Source organism: Geotrypetes seraphini, chromosome 3 (assembly GCF_902459505.1).
Source record: "Geotrypetes seraphini chromosome 3, aGeoSer1.1, whole genome shotgun sequence".
Classification (NCBI taxonomy): domain Eukaryota; kingdom Metazoa; phylum Chordata; class Amphibia; order Gymnophiona; family Dermophiidae; genus Geotrypetes; species Geotrypetes seraphini.
In genome coordinates, this window is record NC_047086.1 from 397,274,123 (window position 1) to 397,288,557 (window position 14,435).

Consider the following 14,435-nt stretch of genomic DNA (forward strand, 5'->3'; position numbering starts at 1 on the left):
AGACTTATGTTTCCATTACGTCTTAATCATGTAATTAGTATCAAAATGCCAAGGTTATACAAAGATCATAAAATCTTTATGGATACCTGGAAAACTCTAAAATACATAAGTAATCTTACTCAAATTCCAATTAGTAAATCAACCAACCAAACTATATGGCTAAACCCCAAGATCAAAATTGGCGGTTTTAAAGTCATCTGGAAACATTGGATGATAGCAGGCATTCGCACTTTGGATGATGTAATTAAAAATGATAAATTGCTGGAGTTTTCACAATTGCAACAAAAATTTGGTCTCAATAAAACACAATATTTTAAATGGTTGCAATTGAAGCAATCTATTCAGAAAGGGTTCCCTGAATGGAAAGATCTTGCTAAATATCACAGTTTGGAATTCTTATGTTTCCAGATGGACTCAATAGGTCACAAAGCCGCACAGTGGTATAAATTAATATCCGGATATATAAATAAAAAACCAAAAAATGGTCTTAGAGACATTTGGAGCATTGAGATAAAACACCAAATTAGTGCATCTCAATGGCCACGACTTTGGTCTTGGAGGCTAAAATGTACGGTGTCAGCATCTATGAGACAAACTTGGTTTTTTCTTCTTCATAGAGCTTTTTGGACCCCTACTCGTTTACAAAAAATAGATAGTTCAAGATCTAATAGATGCTGGCACTGTCATATTGAAATTGGGACATTAGATCATCTTTTATTCTTTTGTCCATTTATCCTATCATTCTGGAAATCAATTTGGCCCCAAATTAACAGGTTGTTAGAAAATCCAGTAGCCTTGACATATGATACTATATTATTTGGAACAACTATGAGAGCAAAAAGTCAAATTTCATCCAGTAATAACAAACTTTTATTTATTTTAACTGGAATTGCAATACAACAAATTACATTCAATTGGAAACAACATGATAGATTGAATTATATGTTCTGGTGGAATTCGGTATGCCACATATATAAAATGGAACACGCTATTGCAACACACAAAGGATACATGAATAAATTTAAAAAAATATGGGGACCAATAACCGATTTTTGTAAAGAAGGATAATTTTTCCCATAAATAAAACTGGAAATATTTGAAGACCGTTAACATGATTTCTCTAATGAACTTTTCCCATGATAAGATAATTGTAAAGAGGGAAATGGGGTGGGTTTTTCAATTTTGATTATTACATACTAAATTAATATTCAAAGAATATACAATAAAATCGATTAATATATTATTGGTTGGGAAGGAGGGTGGGACAGGGGATTATTATATTAATGTTAAACTTGATATTAATATATGAGTTATTCAAGTGTGTATTTAAGTTTCTATTGAGTTTATTTGTAACACTTGTTGTAACACAAAAAAAATGAATAAAGATTTTTAAACAAAAAAAAAAGAATGGGCAGCTCGGCAGCACAGCTTGATAAAAAGGGAGGTAAGTTATTAGCTATTCTGCCCAGTGCAGAAGGCAGAACACAAGAAAATTACCTCCTGGTCTGAGGCAGTGTTGAAGGGTTAACTCACCTGATATATTGGGGCAGAAAAGCTAAAATGCTCTCCCAGATCCCCAATTCCCTGTCCCTAAGATGGCCCCTAATCCTCCAATCACCCTCTCCTTGGTATCAAGTGGTACTTTCCACCCAGCAACTCCAAAACCAAATAGCCTAGTCTAGCAGCCCCCTCCTTCCCCCAACCCAACTCCCCTGCTATGACATTAAAAAAAAATCTTTATTCATTTTTTCATCTTACAACAAGTGTATCAAGAAATAACATTTGAACTTAAAAACATCATTTGATATTCTATTACAATCAACTTAAATTAATGAAATTATAAACCCCTCCCTCCTATCCCTCCCATATCATATGCAATCACATATATTATACAATATAATCTTTCCTATTAATCCAAACATTTAATAAAGAATCAAAAACCCTGCTATGACATTTTAAAAAAACCTTTCTGGTATCTAGTGGCACCCCCTCTCTCAACCTCTCCCCAGAACCCCCCCCCCCCTTCATAACACAATATCGGAAAATAGCACAGCTTGACTCTGCGTGGTGCATCCTGGGATTCACCAAGTGATATCAGTCTGATAAGAGAATTGTTACTCTATTTGATAGGCTGTGCCCAGACTCCCAAATAAGAGAAAAATTCCCTTATTTTACAGACTGGCCCCTATTCAGTGCAAACAGACAGAAGAGAACACCTTCGCAAGAAAAAGCATACAGAAAAACACGACAAAGATGATCAAGAATGCTAGAAACTTTATTGACTCCAAAGGACTCTAATCAGTGCATCTGAAGCTGCACAATGTGGGGGTCAGACAACACTATATTACAAGATGGTGGTGCAGAGACAAGAGCAGTGGGGCCATTGCTCCTGCCTCTTCAAGATACATCAAGGGGAGAAGGAAAGAAAAGGGGTCAAGAAGGTGGGAGGGACAATAGGGATTTTTTTTTAAGTTTCAGGGCAAGGGGTTCAGAATGGGGAGAAGGAGGGGGCTGCTAGAATCAGATGTATTCTTTTTATATTGGGTAAAATGGTGCATTGGCCAAGTTAGTCCACTCTTCAAGGTAATATGTAGAAATAAAACAAAACCATAAAGGAAAAAAATAATAATCCTTTAGCATGGATCTGCTTACCAGGGGATGCAATGTTCTCTTGCATGAAGGATGTGACTCCAGAGGCTTCTGCCCAGGAGGGAAGGGTTAGGACAGCCGTTATAGTGGGAGATTCGATCATTAGGCATGTAGATAGCTGGGTGGCTGGTGGACGTGAAACTCGCTTGATCACTTGCCTGCCTGATGCAAAGGTGGAGGACCTCATGCATCACCTAGATGCTGGAGAGGGACCTGCTGTCTTGGTATTTGTGGGTACCAATGACATAGGGAAATGTGGAATGCAAAATTTAGGCTCTTAGGTAGGAAGTTAAAATCCAGAACTTCCAGGGTAGCATTTTCAGAAATGCTTCCTGTTCCATGCGCAGGACTCAAGAGACAGGCAGAGCTCTGGAGTCTCAATGCGTGGATGAGGCGATAGTTCAGGGAGGAGTGTTTTAGACATGCTAGGAACTGGGTGACATACTGGGGAAGGGGGAGCCTGTTCCACAAAGATGGGCTCCAACTTAATCAGGGTGAACCAGGCTGCTGCTGGTGTCAACATTTAAAAAGGAGATAGAGCAGCTTTTAAACCAGAAACTAGGGGAAGGCCAACAGTCATTCAAAATAGCATGGTTCAGGACAAGGTATCTTTAAAATATATCATCATAAAAGGAAAGATAGAGTATCCTGATAGTGAGATTGCAATACAGGCCACAGTAGACCAGGTTTCCTTAAATACAGAGCAGGCTGATTTTAAAGATTGCAAATTATCCATGCCAACTGCTGAACAAATTGTAAATAGATATGACAAACATTGTTTGAAATGTCTGTATGCAAATGCCAGAAACCTAATAAACAAGATGGGGATTTAGAATATATTGCACTAAATGAATAGATACTCTAATTATAATAGGCATCTCTGAGACCTGGTGGAAGGAAGATAACCAATGGGACACTGTCATACCTGGGTACAAGCTATATCGTAGTGATAGGGTGGATCGAATAGGTAGAAGCATAGCATTATATATTAAGGAGGGCCTTGAATTGAAAGGACTGAAAATTCTACAGGAGCAGAAATGCACCTTGGAATCCCTATGGGTAGAAATTGCATGCATAAAGGGGAAAGGGATAGTGATAGGAGTGTACTACCATCCATCTGACCAGGATGAATGGACAGATGCTGAAATGTTATCAGATTAGGGAGGATAACAAACTGGGTAACACAATAATAATGGGTGATTTCAATTACCACAATATTTATTGGGTAAATGCAACATCAGGGCATGCTAAGGAGATAAAATTCCTTGATGAAATCAAGTACTGCTTTATGGAGTAGCTGTTTCAGGAACCAAGACGTGAAGCAATTCTAGATCTAGTTCTTAATGGAGCGCATGAATTGGTGTGGGACGTAATAGTACTGGGGCTGCTTGATAACATTATCAGATTTGATATAATCCCTGGAATAAGTTGTATCAGGAAATGCGATACAACAGCACTTAACTTTAAAAAAGGAGGCTATGATAACATGAGGAGAATGGTAAAAAGAAACTTAGAAGTGCAGCTGCAAAGTTCAAAAATATACAGTATATCAGGTATGGATGTAATTCAAAAATACCATCCTGGAAGCACAAACAAGATAGATTCCATGTATTAAAAAAGGAGAAAGGAAGACCAAATGGCAGCCAGTGTGGTTAGCGAGTAAAGTGAAGGAAGCTATTAGAGCTAAAAAAGAATCCTTCTGAAAGTGGAAAAAGGATCCAACTGAAAATAATTGTAAATAATACAAGGAACGTTGAGTCAAATGTAAGGTGCTAATAAGGAAGGCAAAAAGAGACCTTGAAAAGAAGATTGTGCTGGAAGCAAAAACACACAGTAAAACCTTTTTTTAGGTATATTACAAGCAAGAAGCTAGGAAGAGAATCAGTTGGATCGCTACACGACTGAGGGATAAAAGGGGCTCTCAGGAAATACAAGGCCATAGTAAAGAGATTAAATGAATTATTTGCTTCGGTCTTCACCGAGGAAGATGTGGGGGAGCTACCAGTGGCAGAAATGGTATTCAATTCTGATCAATCAGAGAAACTAAAACAAATCTCTGTAATACTGGATGATGTAATGGGTCAATTTGACAAACTGAACAGTAGCAAATCGCCTGGACCAGATGGTATATATTCCAGAGTGCTGATAGAATTGAAAAATGAACTTGCAGAGCTATTGTTAGTAATTTGTAATTTTTCTTTAAAATCCATCATAGTACTGGAAGACTGGAGGGTGGCCAACAATATGCCAATTTTTGAAAAGGATTCCAGAGGTGATCCGGGAAATTATAGACTGATGAGTCTGATTTTGGTGCCAGGCAAAATAGTAGAGATTATTATAAAGAACAAAATGACAGAACATGTATATAAGCATGGATTAATGAGAGAAAACCAACATGGATTTAGACAAGGGAAATCTAGCCTCAGCAATCTACTGCATTTCTTTGAAAGGGTGAATGAACATGTGGATAAAGGTGAGCCTGTTAATATTGTGTATTTGGAGTTTCAAAAGACATTTGACAAAGTACTTAATGCAACATATGTTAACTATAATTTGTATGCTTCAATACAGATAAAAAGGACCTCATACACCCGGACATTAATTATTTTTATGTCTTACTGGGGTTGTGCATTCAATCATTGGTCCTTCAAAAAACTTATCTGTGCTTTTTTTAAAAAAAATTAAATCGCATTGTTCAATGTATTCAATAAATAATTATGCTTATCCATAAAAGAATATACCATAAAGTCATACTTTACCACCACCTAGAGTACTAAACTAAACTAAATCTTAGACTTATATACTGAGTCATCCCTGAGAAACAAGGCTTCGCCTCGGATAACAATAGTTATAGTTAAAAGAAGAATTGACCTCATAGAAACTTATATGCTAGAAAACACTGAAGCAGAGTAATTTTCAGAAGTTTTTGAAAAACTTGAAGGGATAGATGGGATCTTATTTGAGAAGGTAAGTTGTTCCAAATTGCTGTTAGTAAATAGGGGAAGGAATGAACAAGTTTACTGATAGATCTAGAACCTTTTACAGTGGGAAAAGAAAGTTTAAATACATGGATAGATCTGCATCGTGAAGATCTCGAAGAATTGAAAGATAGAGGGACCAGCAAATCAAAGATACCATGTAAGATTTTTATAACTGCACAGGCACATTTAAACAACTCTCAATCGAAAAGGAAGCCAATGTAAACTTCTTAACAGAGGTGACACAAGAAAATCTGTGAATTCTGATATCTGTGACTGCAAATCTAAGGAATAACAGTTTGGTCTCTAGAAAACTAGTCAAACCATAAAATGTAATACTGCGGGATGTGGCAGATATTCCCAGCTTTGAATTTTTTGCCTCTCAATCTTCAGTTATAGTAGTTTACAGCTTGGAGCCCAGTAATTGATTTGGATACTCTTGACCTGCCTGGAGATCAAAGTTTTCAGAGTAACTCAAGCCAGTCAGCACCTGCTGAGAAGTTCTGACAAACTGAAAGCTGAGATCTAGAAGTCTTGACCCAGCACTAAATCGTAGGTTTAGTTTATAGTGTTTGGGCTTATATGTCCCTGAAGCAGGTCATTGGTTATGTTCCCTCTAAGCTGAGCACATGAGCAATCGCTCATACATTCTAGGAGTGTCGCTCACAGAAATACTTGCAAATCTGGAAAATTGTTGATTTTTAGAACATATTGCTCACACAAAATTTTTTTTTTTTTTAGAATTTGTTGCTCAGACGAGGAAAAAAATGTGCATGCACCGAGCCAATCCGTAGAGGGAGCATTGGTTGTTAGGCAAAATAGAGGGAGGAGGGCAAAGCAGCAGGTACTCTAGTGTAGACCATGATAGCTGAATTAATATAATTTAAGATTGGATTTATTATTACAGAATGTGGAATTTTTTAATATCTCATCAGGATCAGTCACCACCAGCCAACTCCTCAAGTGTCCGGAGGGTTCCTGGCCTAACTCCACTGAATTCCCAGCAGAGGCTTCGGAGCAGCAGGTAAATTGGCAGACAACTGTTCTAAAGCACTGAGAGGGATTCGGGATTCTTACTCTCAAAGAGCAGACTTAGCACAAGCATAATGTGCCATGACAGTCTTAAAACAGAGTAGCATGAGCAAAACACCACTGACTAATCCTAATCAGAGGGAACCGTGGTACTGTGGTTACAGCTACAGCCTCAGCACTCTGAGGTTGAAGGGTCAAACCCATGCTGCTCCTTGTGACCCTGGGCAAGTCACGTAATCCCCCCATTGCCCCAGGTACATTAGATAGATTGTGAGCCTACCAGGACAGACAAGGAAAAATGCTTGAGTGCCTGAATAAATTCATGTAAACTGTTCTGAGCTCCACTGGGAGAGCAGTATAGAAAACTGAATAAATAAATACAATGCTTATTTCAAAATGCCATGCATATTCCTCATCAGGTACCATTTCTAGTTCTCTGTGCTCAACTTTCCACATTGTTTTACCAATATTTCAAACTTAGTAGCTTCAATGCATGCCCCCTAGTCCTAGTATTTTTTGAAAGCATGAACAAGCGATTCACATCTACCCTTTCCAGTGGCGTACCAAGTGGGGGGCGATCCGCCCCGGGTGCCATGCCCTGAGGGGGTGCTCCCAGTCCGGTCCGGTTCCCCCCCCCTGCGCCGGGTGTCGCGTTTGGAAACAGCCTGCAGCAAGATCGCAATGCTAGCGATCTTTGCCTGCTTCGGCTGTTTCCTCCGCCACGGTCCCACCCCTCCTCTGACGTCAGAGGAGGGGCGGGACCGCGGCGGAGGAAACAGCTGAAGCAAGCAAAGATCGCTGGCATCGCGCGATCTTGCTGCAGGTTGTTTCCCCAGGGAAATGAAGCGTGGAGGCCGGGGGAATGAGCAGTGCTTCGTGGTGGTGGTGGTGGTGGTGGTGGGGCCGAGCGGTCCTTCTAGGTAGTGGGGGGGGCAGCAGGCCTTCAGGGTGGGGTGGGCAGGCAGACCTTGTTGAGGGGGGGGAGACAGGCCTTCAGGGGGACAGGCCTTCATAGAGAACAGGCAGGCAAGCCTTCAAAGGGGGGACAAGCCTTCGGGGGGGTGCAGGCCTTCAGGGGAGGGCAGGCCTTCAAGGGAGACAGGCAGGCCTTCGGGGGGGGTGACAGGCTTTCAAGGGAGGGCACAGACCTTCAAGGGGGGGACAGGTCTTCGAGGGGGGTGTAGGCCTTCGGGGGGGTACAGGCCATTGGGAGGGGTGCAGGCCTTCAAGGGGGGGAGGCCTTCGAGGGGGGTGTAGGCCTTCGGGGGGGTGCAGGCCTTCAAGGGGGGGCCGGCCTTCAGGGGGAACAGGCAGGCAGGCCTTCAAGGGGGGACAGGCCTTCAGGGGAGGGGGGGCCCTGGTGGGAAGGGGGAGGGGTTCAAAGAGACGTGCATATGCCAGACTTTGGTTGGGAAGAAAAAATGGGTCTGAAAATAGAGGAGAGAGAGAGAGATGATGGACATGGGTTTTAGGGAGGGAAGGAACAGAAAGGGAGAGAAGTTGGACACAGGGGATGGTGTGGAGGGGGGGATAGAGATACTGGTTAGGAGGGTAGTTGGGAAAAGAAAGGGAGAGATGGTGGACCCTGGTGTGGTAGGGAAGGAGGGAGAGCTGCTGGATGAAAGGGTAGTTAAGAAAAGGTGGATCTGTGGAGGGAGACAAAAAAAGGAAAGATGCCAGACATCCGGGGGGAGAGAAGGGAAACGGAAGGGGAGGACAGAGAGGGCAGATGGATGGTTAGCACGGAGAAAGAAGAAAGAAGGAGACCTTGGCAAGCAAGTTATCAGAAGACAACCAGAGCCTGGGACCAACAAGATTTGAAAAATAACCAGACAACAAAAAGGTAGAAAAACTAATTTTATTTTCTGTTTTGTGATTACAATATGTCAGATTTGAAATGTGTATCCTGCCAGAGCTGGTGTTAGACTGCAAACATGAGCTAGGATTTAACAGAGAGAGGAAAAGTCCTTTTTGTTTCTTTATTTTATTTACACCACAACGCCAGTGTGGTTAGGAGAAGCCAAAGGGGGGTGAAAAAGCTATAAAATAAACCCACCAGGATGTTTGAAAAAAACACCCAATTGGGCAGGAAAATCGGTGATTCCTTGGTGATTCAAGCAGCGTGTGCAGCAGTCTTCACACGCTGCTTCGGGCCCTTCTACTGCCCTGATTTGCTCTGCTGCGTCTCTGATGATGTCATCAGGGACGTGCCAGAGTAAATCAGGGCAGTAGAAGGACCCGAAGCAGCATGTGAAGACTGCTGCACACGCTGCTTGAATCGCTGGGTAGGTAGTCAGTCCGCGGGAAAGGAAGGGAAGGGGGGGCGGCAAGGACTCTGGGGAGAACAGCAGACACCGGCCCTGTACTAACTCCCGTGGACAGGGGGAGGAGGAAGAGGTGCTGATGGACAGGGGGGGGAAATGAAGGGAGGCCTATTGCTGGACAGAGGGAGCAGGAAGAGGTGATGATGGACAGGGGGGGAAAAAGGAAGGGAGGCTTATTGCTGGACAGGGGGAACAGGAAGAGGTGCTGATGGACGGGGGGAAATGAAGGGAGGCCTACTGCTGGACAGGGGGCGCAGGAAGAGGTGCTGATAGACAGGGGGGGAAATGAAGGGAGGCCCACTGCTGGACAGAGGGAGCAGAAAGAGGTGCTGTTGGACGAGTGGGGGGGGGGAAATGAAGAGAGGCCTATTGCTGGACAGAGGGAGCAGGAAGAGGTGATGATGGACAGGGGGGAAAAAAAGGAAGGGAGGCTTATTGCTTGACAGGGGGAACAGGAAGAGGTGCTGATGGACAGGGGGGGGAAAAATGAAGGGAGGCCTACTGCTGGACAGGGGGAGCAGGAAGAGGTGCTGATGGATGGGGGGGGAAATGAAGGGAGGTCTACTGCTGGACAGGGGGAGCAGGAAGAGGTGCTGATGGATGGGGGGGAAATGAAGGGAGGCCTACTGCTGGACAGGGGGAGCAGGACGAGGTGCTGATGGACAGGGGGTGAAAGGAAGGGAGGCCTCTTGTTGGACAGGGGGAGCAGGAAGAGGTGCTGATAGACATGGGGGGAATAAAGGGAGGCCTACTGCTGGACAGGGGGAGCAGGAAGAGGTGCTGATGGACAGGGGGGAGGTAAAACAAAGGGAGAAGGGCTGCTGCTGGATAAGGGGAGCAGTGAAGGGGTTGTGGTGGATACAGGGGAGGTAAAAAGAAGGGAGAATGGACAGGAAAAAGCAGCTAAGGAGACAGAGAGAGAAAGAAATAAAGACAGACACACACATATATTCTAGCACCCGTTAATGTAACGGGCTATAAAGCTAGTACATTATAAACAGCTTTGATTTTCTGTAGAAAGGCAGTATAGAAAGTATTAATAAACTAAACTTTTCTGCAGTATTATGACATGTATAAAATTATTTAGCAAACTAATTTGCAAAAAGTGTTTGCATTAGTGAATTTGTAGTGAAAAATATAAAGAATGTTATTTTGTCAATATTTCATTAGATTGGCTATAGCAGGAGTGTACCTATTCTGACTTCGCATGCATGGAGATAGCCTAAAACATCCCAGTTCTCACATATTTGATGGGAAGGCAAAATCTGTATTTTTAAGGAGTACTTGTATGTATCTTGCACCTTAAAAATAAGTGGGGAAATAAGTGATAAATCACATGTTTGGGTTGCTTGTGTCACACACTTGTTTGTGCTGCCATCAGAGCAGCCGAGAGAGGGCCTCTAGACTGAAATTCTGGCTCTCCCTTTCATTACACAGGGTCAGATTTTTCCAAGATTTCTATCTTACAAACTGTACCAACCAGTCATTTAACCATAGTTCATTGTCAGAGTTCCAACGTCTGTGAATGTGTAAAATTTGCTAAGAATCTAGCTTGCTGTTTTCGTTGCAAACGTTTACAGAGCATTGGGAAGCCACAAAAATGTTTGGTCTTTGTAATCATATTTCCCAACAGCCATGGTCGTTTGGCCTGCAGATAGAATTACACCTGAAAGGTCTGAAATGGATTTTAGAGCTCCATGTGTCCTGGGTGTTAAGTTCTTTATGGGACATCCTGAGCCATAGCTTGTTTTGGATAGCATTTTGGTTTGATTAAATTGAAATAGAATTGCCTGGTAAAAGAGGATTTTCTTTTCCACTTGCCACAATCATGTGTGCAGTGTAAAGTCAACTTGCCTAAGGCTAACACACTACAAGGGCATCCAGTGCAAAAAGCACATGAGTCCTGAACCTGTGGGTAGTGCATCTTCATCCATGAGTCTCCTCTTTTCAAGGGAGAAGAGGCCCAGTTTCTCTAATCTCTCGCTGTACGGCAACTCCTCCAGCCCCTTAACCATTTTAGTCGCCCTTCTCTGGACCCTTTCGAGTAGTACCGTATCCTTCTTCATGTACAGCGACCAGTGCTGGAAGCAGTACTCCAGGTGAGGGCGCACCATGGCCCGGTACAGCGGCATGATAACCTTCTCGGATCTGTTCGTGATCCACTTCTTGATCATTCCTAGCATTCTGTTCGCCCTTTTCGCCGCCATAGCACATTGTGCAGATGGCTTCATGGACTTGTCGATCAGAATTCCCAAGTCCCTTTCCTGGGAGGTCTCTCCAAGTACCGCCCCGGACATCCTGTATTCATGCATGAGATTTTTGTTACCCAACATGCATCACTTTGCACTTATCCACATTGAATCTCATTTGTCATGTCGATGCCCATTTCTCGAGCTTGATTATGTCCCATTGCAGATCTTCGTAATCCCCCTGTGTCTTCACTACTCTGTATAACTTTGTATCGTCCGCAAATTTAATCACCTCGCTCGTCATACCAATGTCCAGATCATTTATAAAGATGTTGAAGAGCACAGGTCCAAGCACTGAGCCCTGCGGCACCCCGCTGGTGACGCTCTTCCAGTCTGAGAATTATCCATTTACCCCCACTCTCTGTTTCCTATGATCCAGCCAGTTTTTAATCCACGTGAATATTTCACCCTCGATTCCATGGCATGCAATTTTCCGAAGTAGTCGTTCATATGGAACTTTGTCGAACACCTTCTGAAAATCCAGATATACAATGTCAACCGGGTCACCCTTGTCTATCTACCTGTTTACTCCCTCAAAGAAGTGCAGCAAGTTCATCAGGCAAGATCTGCCTTTACTGAAACCGTGCTGGCTGGTCCTCATCAGATCGTGTCCATCAAGGTGATCAATGATGCGGTCCTTTATCAGTGACTCTACCATCTTTCCCGGTACCGAGATCAGATTCACCGGTCTGTAGTTTCCTGGATCTCCCCTCGAACCTATTTTGAAGATCGGCTTAACATTCGCCACCTTCCAGTCTTCCAGAATCTTTCCCGATTTGATCGACAGATTGGCTATTAGCTGAAGCAGTTCAGCTATAGTGCCTTTCAGTTCCTTGATGACCCTCGGATGGATGTTATCCAGTCCTGGGGATTTGTCGCTCTTAAGCCTATCAATCTGCTTGCATATTTCTTCTAGACTGACAGTCAACCGTGTCAGTTTCCCATCTTCCAGCATATAGCCTGCGTTGATGTTGTTTGTACTTAATCCAGTTTTCATCCGTTTTTGACCTTTTCCATTCCTTAAACAAAATTTTCTTGTCTCTGATCGCTTCCTTCACCTCTACAGTGAGCCATGCCGGTTCTTTGGTCTTTTTCATCTTGGATCCTTTGTTGATACGCGGTATATATAGATTTTGTGCCTCGGTGACTGTGTCCTTAAAAACTTGAGGGAGAAACGCCAGAGTGGACGCTGTAGTACAACCTTGGCCCACCAGGGAGCTATTGTATGCGTTCCCACCTTGGCCAATGATAGGCTGTGTCATTTGAAGAATAGCGACACATCAAGGGCTGGTGATCTTTGTAGCTCTTGAGTGGCTGCGTCGCCCATGATACGTGGATCCAGTTTGTCTGCAAAGAGATCAGATTCTGAGGACTCTCCCTCCATCTGCTGCTGCTTTCATAGGGTCCATTCGCCTTAGAGAATCCAGAATGCTTCGAGTTTATGGCATGGCTTTTGAGAGCAAGCCTTATTATAAAAATGGTACTTGGAGGTGGTCATAACCACCCTTCTTCGTGTCAAGAAACCAGCGACAGCTGTGGCTTATGCAAAAGCCTGGAAATTATTTAATGCTGGTGTTTGGAACAAGAGATAGAGCCAGTTATGGTTCCAATATTCACAATCCTATCATTCCTTCAGGAAGGTCTAGAGAAGGGCTTGGCAGTTAGTTCCTTAAAGGTTCAGGTGGCCAGTCTCTCCTGTTTTCGAACTCAAAAGGAGAGAGGTTCCTTGACCTCTCTTCTTGATATTTCCAGGTTCCTGAACGGAGCAGTGTGGTTGTGTCCGCCTCTGCATCAAACTTGTCCTTAATGGAACCTTAACCTTAACCTCATGTTGAAGGCCCTAAGTAAGGCCCTGTACAAGCCCTTACAGGAGGCCATGCTATCGGACCTCACTATAAAGATGATTTTGCTGTTAGCGATTGTTTCAGCTAGAAGAGTTTTGGAACTTCAGGCCTTGTCATGCAGGGAACCATTCCTCAGAATCACAGATGCAAGAATGTCCCTGCGTATGGTTCCTTCTATTCTGCCAAAGATAGTGTCGGTGTTCCATGTGAATCAGGAAGTATGACTACTGGCATTTCAGGTCACATGCGTAAAGAAGCAGGACAAAATACTAACAAGGCTAGATGTCAGAAGAGTACATCTTCTGTACTTGGAAGCATCAAATGATTTCCAGCTTTCAGATTATTTCATTGTCCTAACGGGCTCTTGCCAGAGAGGAATACCAAACTGTAAGGTCTGGATTTCCAGTTGGATACAGATGTCTATTTCCTCTGCCTACATAGGATGTGGTAAACATCCACCAATTTCATTGAAAGCACATTCTATCAGAAGTGTGACTTCTTCGTGGGTGGAATCCAGGACAGTTCTGCCCACCAAGATTTGTTGGGCAGCCACATGGTACACTCTACACACTTTTACTAAGTTCTACAGAGTGGATGTGCAGCACAAAAGGACTTCTCTTATGGGTCCGCAGTGCTCGCAGCAGGATCTTCTAACCCACTCTAGGTTTGAGGCAGTGGCATAGTAAGGGGAATGGGGGGCGCTGTCTTGCTAGGGGTGTCGGCAACCCTCCTTTCCTCTGCACCCATGCTCCTCCCCCTGCCGCATGCATGTGCCCCATGCCTTCCCCTTTCCCCCTTGCCTTCCCCCTTCCCTTTTTTACTTCTTTGGCACAAGCAACATTGCTGCCCATGTCGGCATCATCGCTTTCTCTCTGACCTCACTTCCAGGTCCTATGCCTAGAAAGTGACGTCAAAGGGTGAGTCGACACCAGCGCGGGCATGCGGCTCACATCGGAGAAGTTAAAAAGGAATGAGGAACAAGAAGGGACGTACATGCGTGGCAGAGAGCCAGGAACAGGACAGGGGAGGGGCACCACTACCCCAGGCACCTCTCACTCTCACTACGCCACTGGTTCGAGGGACTGCTTAGGTACATCCCACAGGTTCAGGACTCCTGTACTTTTTGCACTGGAACAGAAGATTAAGTTCTTACCTTGATAATCTTTCCAGTGGAAAAGCAGATGAGTTCTGAAGCTCCGTCCTATTAGTTTTCTAAATAGCCTGCTTTGGGCCACAGACAGGTATGGTTCTGCAGTGGCTTGTCTACTGACACTCAAGCAATACAAAACAACACAAAGCTACAACTTCAGAGATAAGTATCAATATAGGATTGCTCTTGCCAAGGTCAGAACCGAACAA

At 43.7% G+C, this 14,435-nt stretch overlaps 1 protein-coding gene across 1 annotated transcript in view; it reads left to right on the forward strand.

Moving 5' to 3' along the window:
• The window catches only part of KIF6 (kinesin family member 6), a 511,469-nt gene that overhangs the window by 458,449 nt on the left and 38,585 nt on the right, over positions 1 to 14,435 (forward strand). Inside the window, exon 19 of the mRNA XM_033938641.1 lies at positions 6,563 to 6,651. Coding sequence (XP_033794532.1) covers positions 6,563 to 6,651 — 89 coding nt within the window. The remainder of the gene's footprint in view (positions 1 to 6,562; positions 6,652 to 14,435) is intronic.